This window comes from Sinocyclocheilus rhinocerous, unplaced genomic scaffold (genome assembly GCF_001515625.1).
Source record: "Sinocyclocheilus rhinocerous isolate Xijiao unplaced genomic scaffold, SAMN03320098_v1.1 scaffold577, whole genome shotgun sequence".
Lineage (NCBI taxonomy): Eukaryota > Metazoa > Chordata > Actinopteri > Cypriniformes > Cyprinidae > Sinocyclocheilus > Sinocyclocheilus rhinocerous.
Window position 1 is genome coordinate 58542 of NW_015661993.1, and position 17603 is coordinate 76144.

Sequence of the window (17603 nt, forward strand, 5' to 3'; positions counted from 1 at the left end):
AAACGAGTGTATGTTTTCAGGTAAGATGTGTTTGGCAGTTTGTGGTGTGGCAAATTGTGCACTGAGGTTTGTAATTTTATTAATGAAGAATGTGGCAATGTCGTCAGCTGTTAGGGTTGATGAAGGAGGGGAGGAGGAGGACAAAGGAGGGAGGAAAATGTTTTAAAGAGCATGCGAGAGTTAGGTGAATTGTTAATTTTGTTGTGATAGTATGTCCTTTTAGCAGTTGGAGGCATTAGCAGAGAATGAAGAGAGAAGTGATCGATATACATTAAGGTCAGTAGGATTTTGTGATTTGCGCCATTCTCTTTCTGCAGCTCTGAGCTTAGAACGATACTCACGGAGAACATCAGATAGCCAAGGGGCAGAAGAGGTGGTACGAGCTGGCCTGGAAGACAAGGGGCATACAGTGTCTAAAGACGTAAGAGTGGAGCAGAAAGTGTACTGAAAGTGAGCACTATGAATAAAGGGACTAGAAGGAGTGAATATTTTTAGAAATTTTTTTTCAATAAAGACTGGATCAAGATATTGGCATTGTAGATTTTTCATACACATTTGACTGTATATAGTGTGCAACTTAGGGAGAACATTTAAGAGATTTAGGAGACTAATGCAGTTCAGATAGTAGAGTATAATTTAGGTATATGCACCAAGTTAAATAATTGTATTAATAAAAATATAATTTTAATTGCTGACAAAATAATGTTTAATAATATAAAAGAAGGACAAATATGTATGTGAATTATTTTAGCATTTTTGGATACCGAGTGATCATAAAATAGATTCTAGAATATAAATTCACACTAGTGCAGGAATTGTACACATGCATGTTGTATAATAAATACTAGGCTTAAAAGTGTATGTTACAGAAGAAAATAGGATTATTTATATTATTAATTTATATTATTTTATTATTATATATAAATTGGTTAAAATAATTAAATCACATTGGGAAGAACATATCATTTGGACAAAAAACAAAATACTAAGTTAAATTGTTGTATAAAAATATATATTAAGCTTTAAATATAGGTTTGTCACATTATAGGAAAAATTATGGCAGCCACTCCGGTGGAAATATTAGTATCGAAATGTCCATTGTGTAAAGAACTGATAGACAAGCTCTCAAACAAATGGCAACAGAGAGCTAAAAAAAATTATGACAAAATGGCCAAAGGAAGGGACATTTGATTTAGCATTGTGCAATGAAAAGGAAACTCTGATAAAAAATGATAACACTAAAGGCAACAGTAAAAAGACAGAAAAGAGAGAAGCAAAAAGGGAAAAAGAGAAAGAAGTGCTAGCCTTGTTCAAAAAGGAAGAAGATTCATTGGAAAGTATAAAACATACAAGAAAAATACTAAAGGAGGCAGACAAAGAGACAAAGAAAAAAGAAGAGTTATTTTCTAAACCACCCCCATATCAGCCCCCTGAGGGACAGTTCCCAATACTTATGGGTACTGTAGAAGTGTCTGGAGAAATGCAAATGGAAGGACAAGTAGAGTTGGAAGAAAAACAAAAAGAACCAGATGTAAGACCAAAGAGGCGACAGAATAAAAAGAGTGAGGGATATTTACCTTTAGATTGTTATAACAGGCACACATAGCATTAGAAATAATGAAAGCAAACTATAAAGGAAAAACAGGAAATGAGGAAACGTTAGAGCAGATGAGGAGAGAAGATGAAAACAAGCAGAGGCTATGAAAGCAGAAATAGGGAGGAAAATTAAAGAGAAATTAATTAAAAATTAATAGAAGATGCAGACAAATTGGTGAGAGATATAAGTAAACTATTAGACAGCAGAGAGAAAGTGAGTGAAGGTGAGGAGTCATCATTTGATAAAGGAACATGGGGACAAGGAAGAGAAAAAGGAAGACTTAGACCACTGGCTGCACAACTCCCAATTTTTTAAGGGTACACAGTATGTCCCCTGGGTCTCACAGGACCTTGAAGGGCTGGTCACTCGCCTCCCAGACATCCATGAGGGGGCTGGAAAGTGGATTAAGGTGTTCGAAAAAGAAACTATGGGCAAACATTTTGCTGTGGAGGACATTAAAGCACTTCTGGCAAAGACTATAGGAGGAGCAAAGATGGAAGAAACACCATTACAAGAAAGACAGAGAGGAAGAGGCAAGCCTTATACTGGTCCTCCAGGAGTGTGCTGGGGATGTGGACAACCTGGACATAACAAAAATGATTGTCCCACCAATCCATGGCAACAGCCACCTCAGGGTCGAAGGGGGGAGAGTTGGCAGCAGCCCACCCGGGGTCCATTACAGGGCCCAGTAAACCCTTGGGGAGGTCCAAATCAAGGATATTAGGGGTGCCCAGAGAATCCTACAGGGGAGAGTCAGCTTGCAATTTTAACAACTAAAGCTGATCAAGAACCTATACTGCAAATTGAAATAGAGGGAAAGATCACACCAATGATGGAAGACACAGGAGCTGTTTATACTTGTGTAAATTCAAATTATGCCTCACATCTCCCCTTGTCTGGAAAATTCGCAAAGACAATAGGATTCTCGGAACAAATGCAGCTAATTCCAATGACAGCTCCAGTGTGTTTACAAACAAAAAATAAAAGTGTAACCATATCAATTTTTGTATCAAATCAGACTACTGTTAATTTGTTAGGGAGAGATGCATTATGTAAATTGAGGCTACAAATTTGGTGTTCTCCGCAAGGAGTATATATAGACACAATAGGAATAGAAACTCAGATGATGGTTGTAGAGCCAAAAGCAAATGTTTATTTGATAGGACAGATAGAACAAGATGTGAGACAGACAATTAATAAATGGGGAAAGTGTATTGAGGCACAGATTCCTGAAGCAGTTACCAAAATCAGAATTTCATTGTACAATGATATATGATCCCGAAAGAGATGGAAAAATAGCAAAGAAATTTGGAAGAAACTGAAGGACAAAAAATTTAAATAATCTCACAGAACATCATAATAGGTAAACAGGGAGCAGCTTTGAGTATACCTGAATGTGAATTTGTGAAAAAAAATGGTTCAATTCAACAGATTCTGTGCCACATGTCTTTATATGTAGGAAAAAATTGGGATGTGAAAGATTTAGGACCAATGATGAAAAAGGCAGAACAAAGCAAATGGGAACCAACAGAACATCCGTTGATTTTTCATTCAGCTGACAAAAATGACATCAAAATTTTGTGTGCAACCAGTTTGATGGGAATTCCTCAGGAAGTAATCAGAAAATCACAATACCCTTTGCATCCTGATGCTGAAACAGGCATAAGAAAAACTATTCAAGGTTTAGTGCAGGCAGGAGTATTAATAGAAACAACTAGTTACTGTAACACTCCAATTATGCCTGTTATCAAAGCAGACAAAAACAGATGGTGTCTTGTTCATGACTTATGAGCAATCAATGATATAGAAGAAGATTTGCCAGCTGATATTCCAAACCCGCACACGCTACTGACAAATGTCCCTCCTGATGCCAAATACTTTACAGTAATTGTTCTCTGTTCGGCCTACTTTAGTGTTCCACTAGCAGAGGAAAGTAGATACCTGTTTGCATTTACATACGCTGGTAAACAGTATACCTACACCAGAATGCAGCAAGGGTTTAAACATTCTCCACATATATTTAATCAAGTTCTTAAAGGGTTAGTTCACCCAAAATTGAAAATTAGGCTGCGCTTTACTCACCCTCGAGGTATCCTAGGTGTATATGACTTTCTTCTTTCAGACGAATCCAGTCGGAGTTATATAAAAAATTGTCTTTGATCTTTCAAGCTCTATCATTGCAGTCAGCGGGTGTTGCATGCATCAGTCCAAAAGAAGATAAATAAAAAGCTCCCATGCACACGGCTCCGTGGGGTGAACAAAGGCCTCCTTGTAGTGAATCGGTGCGTTTTTGTCAGAAAAATATCCATATTCAAAACATAATAATCACTTTAATCTAGCAATATGCTGATCCTATGTTCTGACATGGCATCACATGAAAAACTAAGGTGAAGTACATTGTATTTAGCATTTAAGGTAAATTACATCAAACAAAGGACTCTCTTAAGCAAAGTTTGTAGCAAGACGTTCCTGTCTGTTCCTGTTCTCTTATTGTTAGTCAAATGAACCAGATTACTGAGACTATCACCTTTTGTTTGTAATGGCTCTTGGTGCCTCTGCCCCAGCCTTTGAATAGTTATGCTGATTGGATTAGCACCTATGCATTTGAATGACACCGTTATGCTGATGAGATCAAGGCTGGGAAAATGCCGGTGTCTGGCTGATTCCTGTACTTCATTTGCATGCTTTGTTTAAGGTCGTCACCCAGGTGCTTTGTCTCCATTTCTAAGCACGGCCCCTTAAATGTATATAAACTACAATGTATTACTGCCTTGGTTAGACTTGGATGACTGCAGCGATGCACAGCGAGTCCTCAATAAAGAGTGACTTCTGTATGAAAGATATCCCAACGTCTCCTGGTCTCTGCTTCGACGAGGAAAAAGTTTCCTACAATACTTAGGACGATTGATTGCATTTGGCACACAAGCTATAGCTCCAGCTCAATTGGAAGGCATAAGTAAAACATCACTGCCTCAACAGTAGGACAGATGATGACTTTCCTAGGGATGACCGGCTTTAGTGCTGATTGGATATAAGATTATGCAGAAAAAACAGTTCCATTAAGAGAAATCATGAAACATGCAGGACTGCAACATTTAGGTAATCCATTAAAATGGAACACAGATGCATTACTAGCATTTGAGACTATAAAAAAAGAACTACAAAAGGCCCCTTCCCTCGGAATTCCTGAATACAATAAACAATTTCATCTGTATGTCGCAAATAGAGCTGATGGTTATGCATCAGCTGTATTGATGCAAGAGACTTGTAGTGGTAGGAAAAAACCGCCTATTGCTTACTATAGTACAAAGTTGGACAATGTAGCTCAGGGTTACCCACCATGTTACCAACAAGGCCTTACAGCAGTATACTACGCATATGAGAAAGAATCTACAATATCCATGGGGTACCCAGTAACTATTTATACTCATCACAAAATTGTGGAGTTAACAGAACAAGGGAAATTTGTTCTCACTCAAGCCCGAGTTCTAGCCTATTCATCGCTACTTGCATATCCAGATGTTACTATTAAGCAATGCCATACAGTTAATCCAGCTGAACTAATTCCTTTGGCTTTTGAAGGAAAGCCCCATGATTGTGTGACTGATTTATTAGATTATGTCAAGATCTTGAGTCTACACCAATCCCTGTGGTGCAAGTCACTTACTTCGTAGATGGTTCTAGCTTTAGAGATCATGTAGGAAATCATACAGGATATTCAGTGGTAAAGAAGGACAAAGAAGAATTTGTGTCTGTGATATCACAACATTGTGTACAGCCTTGCTCTGCTCAATCAGCAGAATTAAAAGCTCTCACAGCTGCATGTCAATTAGCAAAGGGACAAACAGTCAATATTTTCACTGATTCAGCATATGCTCATGGTGTATGTCATTTGTTTGGAGCAGTATGGAAACAGAGAGGTTTCAAAAAGAGCGATGGGACTCTCATCCAACATGCTGAACAAATAGGTCAATTAATTTCTGCTATGATGCTACCAAAATGACTAGCAATAATCAAGTGTCAAGCTCATAAAACAGGAAATGATTTAGACATTATGGGAAACAATGCAGCAGATTTGGAAGCTAAAAAAGCCTCAGGGTGCAAAGTAGAACCTCAACCTCAATTGGATGATATTATACGAATTATACGAATTCAACAACAAGCAGGACCCTATGAACACTCTATGTTGCACCAAAGGGGAGCCAAAAAAGACACACAAGATATTTGGCATACACATGAAGGACAAATTGTTGCCCCAACTTCACTTTTGAATATTCTCATTTTAGATGCGCATGGTTTTGACCATTGCGCACGGGGGGAAGTGATAAGGAAAATTAAACCGCAAGCATATTGGTCTCCTTATTTACATGCAATGGTAGATGAATTTCTGGCCACATGTGAAGTTTGTGCCAAAAACAATGTTTTTTCCATTCAAGCATTTGGTAATGGATTATGTGGATATGATAAAGCGAGTACAAGGCAAAAAGTACATGCTTGTGATAATAGACGTAGATAAGTTAGTAGATGGCTGGAGGCAGTGCCATCAGCAGATCAGGGAGCAGGAACAGTAATTAAATTTCTAACAAGAGAAGTAATTCCTAGATTTAGAATACAGTCAGAAATAAGTTCAGATAATGGATCAGCATTCACAAAAAAAAAACAAACTGTAAAACAAGTATTGCAACAATTGAGAATAAAGCAGAGACTAGGGTGTATTTACCATCCACAATCACAAGGGATGGTAGAGAGATTAAATTGAACCCTCAAGGCCAAACTAAACAAAATATGTGAAAGTACTAAACTTAACTGGATTGATGCATTAGCTCTTGCACTAATGAGCTATCGCATGCAAACTAACAGAAACATGCACTTAACACCGCATGAAATGCTTACGGGTCGACCCATGCCTGTGCCATATTGTAGAGGTCCCTACAAAGGACCCCCTCTAGAGCAATTGCAAATTGAACTTTGATCTTATATGAAGAAATTAACAGCAATACATAAAGCTATCTATTTGCAGGAAACAAAAAAAGAGCCCTGTGAGGAAACAGAGACATCATGTCCAATTGTTCCAGGTGACCAAGTATATCTGAGGGTATTCCGGAGAAAGTGGAATGAGCCCAGGAGAGAGGGACCCTACAAAGTGGTGAGAGCTACACCAACAGCAGTCCAAGAGGAGGGAAGTGCAACCTGGTATCATCTAAACCGCTGCACCAGAGTTCCCAAAGTAAGGATGGTAAGAGAAGGAAACAGACAAGCAGACAACTCAGGAGAAAGTGACGAGGAGAGACCAGTGACAAGATGAAGTGCAAACTGATGAAAGCTCCAAAAAGATGCACAAGGAACTCACATTCTCCTGTCAGACAAACAGGAGAGGAGAAAGAATCTGACAACATATCTGATGATCACATGCCTAATGCATCTAATTAGGCAAGCTCAAGCTATAACCAACAGCACCCAGACTTCCCTAGAATCGACTTTTCAACCCTCGGATGAATCTAGCAGTGGCTTTGACTTAATCCAAAAGGAACAAGAACTAGATGAGGAAAAAATATCTAGACAAAATAGACATTGTAGATGACAATCATAATATTACTTATAAGAAAATGGGCAATTCAGATATATTATGCGAAAAGGCAGAAGACAATAATTGGTATAAATGGGTAAATTACACATCATAAAAAGAGAAATGCAAAACTGCATAGTTTGCGTTGAAGCAAGACCAATTGTATATATTGTACCAATACTTATACACAGTTCTAGTTGTAGAATATTTCATGATGAATGGTTTAAGAAATGTCCAGGACTATCTAATGCAATGGGGTTAGATGTAGTAAGACTGGGAGGTAAATGCTTTATAGAAAGAGGCAGACAGATAAATGTCTTTAGAAACTGTCCCCCCAAAAAATGGCATTTTGCCCATATTGGTGCCAGTTTCTCCAATCTACAACAAACTACAGAGAAACAACTGAATTACAGTGCATATGTACCCGTAAATGGCCAATAGTACGGAAAAAAAAATACAAAAACCACAAGGCAAAATACAATTAATGGCAGATCAAGAATTGTAATGTTATAAAAAGAAGGGAAATAATGACGTAGGAAGATTTGAAGGAAAATACAGCAAAATATGGAAAATACCATAATGTAAAGACTATTTGGTGATAAAACCTATATTTGATGACATCAGTATTGCATTGGCAGAGATAAGGTGGATGTGCGGATCAGAATATGGCCTCTTGCCAACATTACCAGAAAATTGGTCAGGATTATGTACTAGGGTTATGCTGACACATAAAATGAGTCACATTTCTCTAGAAGAGGAAGCAACAAATGAAGAAAAATACAGATCTAAAAGAGCCTATGACAACAACTGGGAGTCACAAACATTGACAAATGATGGAGACTCTAGTTCCTCAACTGAGGACGAAGAAGAAGTATAAAGATGAACCATACCCTGGGTGTAAGTGCTAGCCTAACCTCTGCCCAAGGGTGGCCCTCTACGATGCGCAAGGTGTCTGGGCTGAAGATCAACTGTGCTATTTTTTGTGATGTTACATGTTTTATGTTTTGAATTTTTATTTCTGTTGTATACTACATAACTGTGACAACCAAAGGCAAGCGCTGAACCAATTGCACGCTCATGCTTATAATATTGTTTTATCTTAAATGAGGGGTTAGGGAGACAGGATCTTTTACTCCCTCCTAGTCAAGTGTTGGGGGAGAGGTTTGGTCCTGCTGCTCCACCAGAGTGCTGTTGCATAATCTAGTCATTGGTGAATAGATTAAATTGGTCAACCAAGAGGTATACCTTATGAGTTTAAAGCAAGAGATGAAGTCAAATCAGGGATTGAATCAATATTCATTTGGATTACACAAAATAAAAATACAGAATGGATCAATTATATATTACAATCAGCAAAGGTTTATTAATTACACTGATGAGGCGTTATCCACTGTTAGGAGAGTAATTGGATGCAACGAGCAGAATGACATGGCTAAATAGAATAGCTTTGGCTTTTTTGCTAGCTGAAAAAGGAGTATGTTATGTTTGAGGATCAATGTTGTACTTCTATACCAAATAATACTGCTCCAGGTGGAGCATTTAGTGAAGTAATGATCAAATTAAAAAACCTAAGGATTGAACTTAAAGCAAATGCTGGACAAGATAATCGAATGTGGGATTGGTTTGATCTAAAGTTAGGAGCATGGGGAGCATGTTTGGCTAAATTAGGAAAGTTTTTAGGAGTTGCAGTATTGGTAGGAGGATTACTGTTTTGCTGTGTATTTCCTATACTGAGGTCACTAGTTGTCAAAGCCACAGTTAGGCAAATGGAAATGCTAAGATGGCAAGATGATGAGAAATTGATTTTGAAAAGTAACCAAAATGTACATTAACAGGACTGGCCTTATACACACAACTGGGAGTCACAAACATTGACAAATGATGGAGACTCTAGTACCTCTGGGGGAGAGGTTTGGTCCTGCTGCTCCACCAGAGTGCTGTTACATAATCTAGTCATTGGTGATAAAACTGTGTGACTTAATTTAGTCACTAGGTAGTGATAACTGATGAGGCTGAATTATGAAGCTGCACTCTGGGTAAAGACACGTAAAGGTGAGACTTAGTAAGTATCAAAGGGGGAAATATGTGGAAGATTTTTATTGGTCAAAATATGAATTGTTCAAGTTTAATCACTGTGAATATAAACATTTCTGTATCAAGTTATTCTACTATTATAATCATGTATTTGCCTGGCCTGCATAGGAATGGTATAGAAGTCTGTATGAGGATGGAATGGGGCAGACATATGGTGGGAGCCCAAGGGTGGCCCTCTACGATGCGCAAGGTGTCTGGGCTGAAGATCAACTGTGCTATTTTTTGTGATGTTACATGTTTTATGTTTTGAATTTTTATTTCTGTTGTATACTACATAACTGTGACAACCAAAGGCAAGCGCTGAACCAATTGCACGCTCATGCTTATAATATTGTTTTATCTTAAATGAGGGGTTAGGGAGACAGGATCTTTTACTCCCTCCTAGTCAAGTGTTAATCATGTATTTGCCTGGCCTGCATAGGAATGGTATAGAAGTCTGTATGAGGATGGAATGGGGCAGACATATGGTGGGGCTGCATGTCCTGTTAGGACATTAGACAAAATATATGATGGGGCCTTTTTTGGCCATGGGACATAAAGTAAGACCTCCTGCCTGCTTCTTGGAAGCAGACTGGAGACACAGCCAAAAAATTTAAACAATAACCATATGTATGAAATATACTGAACACGCCTTGAAAATACTGTATAAAAGAGGGTGCAGAAAAAGATTCTGGAGATTTGCTCTGCAGAGTTCTTCTCAGCTTCATTGTCTCTGACAATAAAGTCTAAATTCTGGCATCAAAACCTCAAGACTTTGAGAGTGATTTCTCACAGCAGTAGCAGAAGCCACCACACTACCAACCAGGAACCAGGGTCAACCGACCCCATAGCCTTGATCTTTTTAATCACATCTGTTGTATCTTGAACAAAAGATGGAAGCGTGGGTACCAAAGGCTTGATGAAATAATCATCAATAATAATGTATTGTTAAAGATAGTTCCAGACTTCCATTATTAAAGATTATCAGACGTCCTGGAGGTTTATTCAGATTTTTATGGATTTTTGCCAACATATAGAAACATGCAACACATAGATTCATTATATAGAGGAATTTAAGTTCATTATCCATAATCCAATTCTTAACTCTTGCATCAGTTAGTAAGCATAATTCTGGTTTCATTGTCTCTGAATGATCTGTTGGATCATTCCTTAAAGGTTGATAAAAATCCTAATTTTTAAGTTGTCAATAGACCTCTTCTATATACAAATTTCTACTCCATATTACTACAGCTCCCTCTTTATCTGCTGGCTTAATAACCAAGTCCTTATTATCTGCCAAAGTAGTCAATGTATCTTGTTCTTTTCTTGTTAAATTGTTTTTCAATGGTTAGACTTCTTTCTAAAAGTAATTATACATCATAGTTAACCTTATTAGTAAAAGGCGTTGATAGCTGAATTCTGTATTGGAGGCAAAAAGACAGATTCCTAGAAGATTCCTGATCCTGTCCGGACACCATAGCTGGTATAGTATGTGTTGTTTGTCCATACCGTGCTTTTAACTGTAAATTTCTATGGAAAAAAAATGTCTATTTTGGTTCTAAATTCCGTTAGGTGTGTCAGAGCAAACGATAGTACTTTGGACAAAACTTGCATGGCATCATTCATTAAAGGGAAACTTGAGAGATTTAATACAGTGTCTGTTTGGTAAAACTGCATGTGCTTGGATGCCACTGATTGTTTAGCTGTCTTCTTTCACCCTCTCCTTGTCTTCCTCTTATTTTTTTTAAACTGTCCATTGTTGGTTTTGGTTGCGACTGTAAAAAAAACTACTCAAATCAGCTCTACTGTCAGAAAGGTAATCAATCACCTACTAGTCAAATTAAAGGAGACTGAACATTTGGTACGCTGTGTTCTTCTGGAGGAAAGTCCTCTACTTATTAGGTACCAATCTTTTCCAGGTGTAAACCCTTCCATCTTTATAATCTTTTTCATCTCTCCTGAATTTATCCACATTCTGTTTCTTAACTTTTTTCTTTAAATTCGGAGAGCTCATCCTGTAATTGGACTTTTTTTACTTGTTCAGTGGCTTCATTGTTTGTAAGTCGATTTGTTTTATTTCAGTGATCTCTTGTTGAACCTTTAGTCTATCTTTTTTGGATTCCTCAATCAATAGTAACATCAGATCCAATGAACACTTATTGAGGAGGATAACTATGCCTTTATTCTTTTTGTTTTGAACTGGTGTGTCATTTGTTCTGACACTGTAGTGCTCGTAAATTTAAAAATATTATAAGAACTTTTAAATGTTCTACATTTTTCATATCTCTGCTTATTCGTTTATTTCAAATAATAATTTATCAAATCATATTTGATTTGTTCATGATAGTAGTTAGTAGTCTGTAATGATAATATTTCTTGAGAATTTGTTATCACTAGTATTACAGTTTTAAAATATATCAAGGTGGCCACTATCTCCATTGTTGTTTTTCTTTCTTTCTTTCTCTGCTCATATTTTAATATTCATGTGTATGTATAATGAGTGGTGTTTTAGGTCTGTGTTTTATTAGCTATTTTCTCCCCTCTTCACTCCCACTTTTCCACTGCTTTACATGCCCATTTCTGGAGTATTTTCCAAATCTAAGGTGTGAAAGACCAATGCTGAAACAGGAGGGTTTCATGACACTTTAAAGTCCAAAAAAAAGTTAAATGCTGGTACCTACAGCAACATCTAATTAATTGCTTTTGCACTGCAGCATTGCTGCAAGAAATTTTAAGGGGCTTGGAATTGTTTTGTAACTTTTTTATAGTGCAAAAGTGCAAATCAGTTTTTATGGTGCAACAAGTGCAAAAGTGCAAATCAAACTTGGACTTGTACCTTCTGAACCAGATAAACACTTGTGGCTCTTTTACCAGCGATTTGATCCAAGACACTTCCCTCCTCCACAAAGTAACTCACATCAGCTATATGAACACCAACTTCAAAATTGCCTACACGAGGAAAGGGAAAAAATGGTTTATTGTATCATAAAGAGCTGAATTTTTTAAGTGTAATTAAATTTTTAATGAGCTCCAATGTCAAAGGAACCACACATACCATCTGAGAGCTGTTTGCAGGATAGTGCATCATCTAGATCTCTGGCTGTAGCTGGGTCGATGGTAAATACACATTCTTTTCTTAAAAATAAATGAAAATAAAACCAGTAAAGAAGTGTCATATATTTTTGGAAAAATTCAATTGAGTCATGAAACACAAAAAATTAATAGTTATAATATGGAGTGCTGAAGAGTTGGGAAAGGGTAGTAGGTTACCTGAGATCTCTTCTTCTAGAGAGCTCATGAGCAGGGATGCTCCAGGGCAGATCTTGGGGAAGACAATTCAAGACCTCCTCTGAAAATTCTGAGAAGTCAACATCATATTCAGTCATGATGCCTTCGGTTTCTGGCTCTATTTCACCTGCTTGCCCTAACGTTTTTGCAAGTCGCCTAGAACCAGAGAAAAACAACTTAATGAAATAAATGAATAAATGCTTTTATGAAGAATAATTGCGAATGTATACCCTATAATTTGGAGAAAATACTGGTAACCCAGATCTCACCCTTCAGCAAAGTTGTTGTCTGCTGGCCAGTGTGTTATTCGGCAGATAAAGAGTGTGTTTTCATAGTCTCCAGGTCTGGAGACAAAGTCTGCAGGACAGTCTGCTAGAGGCAAATTAACTCTCGGAATCCGATGGTCCACAGGAGAGAACATTGCAAAATTCTTGTTGGGGAGAAATTTAAGGAAGCCTGATGCTGCCCTTGAGTGCTTTTGCTCAAAAATGAATACAACCTGAAATCACAACATGCATGTACAATTATACACATAAAAATAAAGAAAGTCATGCTATAATTTTATTTTTCTCCAAAGTGAGATGTATTATCAACATCATGAAGTTCAAGTGCCCCTATTATGCCTTTTCGAATATTACCTTTCATGCAGTGTCATGTAGCTGTATGTGAACATAAACTATCTGCAAAGCTGTGAAGTTATTGTCTATAAATAAAAATAAAAAATAAATAAAAAAAATTTTAAAAAAAAGAGTCGGCTCGCAATCACCTAAACGAGTCATCAGGACTTTGAGTCTTATTCTGTTACGGCTGTACGTCACGAAGTAACACATTTGCATAATGTCCACACACGTTCTACGTCGCCAACTTGCCCACCCACAAACACAGTAAAATATCCGTGTGGTTAACATCATGTCGAGAAGACGCTGTACCCTTCGCTGTGAGAGTAAATTTGTTTTATCATATATTATAATTGCCACAAACTTGTTAACACTTGACATTTACCACTGTGAAACGTCCTGCTCCAGTCGTGCTTGCGAATCAGTCTCTTGTCGATCAGCAACTTCAAATGTTTCATCACCAGACTCCGGCTCGAATTGGTAAGGTACAATCGATACCATCTTTTCTATGTATTGACAAGTCTCCAGGGCTGTCATTCCGTCATGGCAATGGGCATTTCGTTTCCGACACGCGTTGTAGACCAATCACAAAGGACTGCGCCATCTGACCAATCACAGCAGTGAGGGCTCACGGGGGAACAAGGAGGGGTTTAGAGAGACTGATTCTTTTAATTGCTTCGCACGAGTTGTTTATGAATAATTTAGAAATGAGGTAAAATTAAATATATATATTTTTAAGACTAACGTGTTTTTTGAACTTGCATGCATGTAAACCTGTTTTAGGAGACTCATAAAACAATATTAGCAACCTTAAAAATGGCATAATAGGGGCACTTTAAAATTCACCCCATTTACTTTCATAATACATGTTCTTGATGTTATTGTGCATGATTAATCAGTGATGCACATTATTCCAAAGACCAAGAAGAAAAAAATTATAAAAGACCGTTAGGGCTGGATGAAAATTTGATAATGATAATTATTGTGATATAATTTTCCTTATAACAAGGGTTCAATGAACGATCGATATAATGTTTATGCGGCAAAAGCGGAACAAAACAGTGCGACTCATTTGAACCACGCAATGTGGACTGTTTATCAGGGTTCCCACTCTAAGCCAAATGTCAAATTCCCTGACATTGACTAAAAAGCTGAATTTCCATGACCTATATTGAACGGAAAAACAGGCCGCTGTTGTGCTGAGCACTGAGCAGACAAAAACATCCACAGAATGTATTTTAAATCCATTTGCAAGCTTTATTTACTTGTTCACAGAAGTTTTTAGTACAAAACTAAGTTAAACACACATACACACTACTATTTTTTTGTTTGTTTTGCTTTTACCTGTTAAATGCACTTTGATATTTTTCTGTACTAGTTCTACAGAAATTAATTTATGGTTTTTATGCTTTCAGGGGTTAAACGCTCTGAAAGATTTTCTGTTCGTCATTAATTCTGTTATTATTTCTTCACATTTAGTTTTTGCTTTTCTGTCATCTACTTTTAACACCCAGTCATTGAAGTGGTCATTTTGTAGGCAAAGCTACAAAATAGTCCAGGGCTAAGGATTTTTTCTACTGCCCCGGTTGGGCCAGTGGTTCAAATTATTACTTGCCCTGCCAATATTTTCATTGGCCCTGCCACAAATTTTTTTTTAAATAAAATATTTGCTGTTATAATTTTTTTAAATCTATGTTATCTTGTATTCTAATAGGCCTAAATGAGCTTATATGACACCAATATTTTATATACCAATAACATTTTACAATTCTCGATTTCAATTTTAATACCACAGCAAAAACCACTAGCCTAACAAATATAAAGATTAAAAAAAAAAAGTGCAATGTTTGATTTATATTAGGCTTATTATAATTTATAATTTCAAAATCTGAAGCAAAAACAGAATGGTGTGACTTTAGCTTTGTGAAATTATGCTACATAAAACATGCATGAAACAGAAACGGCAGATGGGCTGAATGACACAATTTCACTCTCTGCCAGCAGGTGGTGCTTATGGAACAGAACAAGTGCTGCAGAGTGGTTTGTGATTGTAGCTCTGTGTAGCTCCGCTTCTATGTTGAATCTTACTATCACTCTCTGTTGTTTAAAGTTATAAAATATAGCTTAATTCCCACCTTATTTCTGATATTACATATCTAACCAATCTGATTAATTTGATCGTTCGCTTTTACGCTAAAACCGCACGTGCAGCGTGCAAGCAGGGCGTTAGCATTCGTTAGCCGGTTAGCTTGTCATTCGCGTTTCCATTCGCGTCTTTTTCACAAGTTCATCAAACAACAGTGGTAAGTTAGAATCATTCATCATTCACGGTGAGTAATGGCTTCTTCTCCTGCTATTGTTGTTTGCCCCGCTTGCCACATTTATAGTTTAGCGCTCTCTGTCGGCGATGAGGGATTCACATGTGAAAAATGCAGGGAAATAGTTAGGCTGACAGACAAGGTTTCAGAATTAGAGACACGCATCCAAACTTTAATTGAGGATAGTAAGAATGTGAGGGGTCTAGATACGGCTTTGGATGCGACTAGTTCAGGGAGTCCTGTACATTGTTCAGTTCAGGTCACAGAGCCTCCGCAGCAAGGCGACTCGGTGACTGTGAGGCGGCATAGTCGCGGGTCAAAACACCGCTCTTCCGCTCCGATCAAAACATTAAACAGGTTCTCCCCACTCAGTGATGCACCCACTGAGAAACCTGATCAAAAAATGCTCTATTGTATGGAACGTGAAAATAGAGACACCAGCCACCATAGTCCAATGTTTACCGGGAGCCAGAGCACCTGACAGCTTGGCAAATTTAAAAGTGCTGGCTAATGCTAAACGTAAATTCAGTAAGTCGGAGATCACTAAAAATAACATTAAAGAGGTGTGTGAACTAGCAAGTACGATGTCAGACACTGTAATATGCTCTGGTCCCCTCCCTGCTTACCGTGGTGACGAGATACATAGCAGACTGTCGTCACTCAATGGCTGGATGTCTAAGTGGTGCCCGCAGAATAACATAGGTTTCATAGACAATTGGACGAGTTTCTGGGGCAGACCTGACCTGTTGAAAAGAGATGGTCTTCATCCCTCCTGGGGTGTTGCCGCTCTTCTCTCTAGAAATATGGCACCTAGTCTTAGAGTTTGTACTTGACTAACTGGGGCCCAGGTCAGGAAGCAGACAGACTGGCTAAACCGACCGTCTGCTAGCCGCCTCATGTCACAGAAATCAGTTAATTCTCAGCACATAGAGATTCTTTCACCTAGATATCACACTATAGAGATTGTGTCTGTTCCCCGAACTAGAAAATACAAAAAACGTCCAAACCAATTTAAGAGTAACAATTTAATTTATGTTCAACAAATAAAAAACAGATGTAATACGGATAAACAAATGATAAAGCTTGGCTTATTGAATATCAGGTCCCTTTCTACGAAAGCACTTTTTGTAAATTATATGATCACTGATCATAACCTAGATGTGCTCTGTTTGACAGAAACCTTTAAACGAGTCTTTCCCCCAAGATTACTGTTATAAACATAAACCACGTCCAAAAGGTAAAGGGGGAGGTGTTGCTACAATTTATAATATTTTCAGTATTTCTCAGAGGGCGAGTATAACTCGTTTTAAGTAATGGTGCTTCATATAACATTATCCAGAAAAACAAGTGTTAATGATAAATCCCCTGTGATGTTTGTACTGGCTACTGTATATAGACCACCAAGGCACCACAGATACTTTATTAAATAATTTGCTGATTTTATATCAGAGTTAGTACTGGCTGCATCTCAGCACATAGAGACCCTTTTACCTAGATATCACACTATAGAGACTGTGTCTGTTCCCTGAACAAGAAAATACAAAAAACATGTCCAAACCAATTTAAGAGTAACAATTTAATTTATGTTCAACAAATAAAAAACAGATGTAATACGGATAAACAAATGATAAAGCTTGGCTTATTGAATATCAGGTCCCTTTCTACGAAAGCACTTTTTGTAAATTATATGATCACTGATCATAAACTAGATGTGCTCTGTTTGACAGAAACCTGGCTAAAACATGATTATTACATTTTAAACGTGTCTACCCCCCAAGATTACTGATATAAAACATGACCCCTGTCCAAAAGGTAAAGGGGGAGGTGTTGCTACAATTTATAACAATATTTTCAGTATTTCTCAGAGGGCGGGCTTCAAGTATAACTCGTTTGAAGTAATGGTGCTTCATATAACATTATCCAGAGAAACCAGTGTTAATGCTACTGTATATAGACCACCAAGGCACCACAGATACTTTATTAAATAATTTGCTGATTTTATATCAGAGTTAGTACTGGCTGCAGATAAAGTTAATTGTTGGTGATTTTAATATACATGTTGATAATGAAAAGATACATTGGGATTAGCATTCATAGACATTCTGAATTCTATTGGGGTTAGACAACACGTGTCAGGACCTACT

The 17603-nt window shown here is 37.5% G+C and overlaps 1 protein-coding gene across 5 annotated transcripts in view; it reads right to left on the reverse strand.

Annotated features, from left to right (window-relative positions):
* dis3l2 (DIS3 like 3'-5' exoribonuclease 2) overlaps window positions 1-17603 on the reverse strand; it is a 110490-nt gene that overhangs the window by 53671 nt on the left and 39216 nt on the right. For all 5 annotated transcript variants that reach the window (XM_016536916.1, XM_016536915.1, XM_016536919.1 and 2 more), the window contains 4 exons: window positions 12794-13023; window positions 12507-12680; window positions 12292-12371; window positions 12073-12185 (listed from right to left, as the gene is read on the reverse strand). In XM_016536916.1, coding sequence (XP_016392402.1) covers window positions 12073-12185; window positions 12292-12371; window positions 12507-12680; window positions 12794-13023 — 597 coding nt within the window. The remainder of the gene's footprint in view (window positions 1-12072; window positions 12186-12291; window positions 12372-12506; window positions 12681-12793; window positions 13024-17603) is intronic.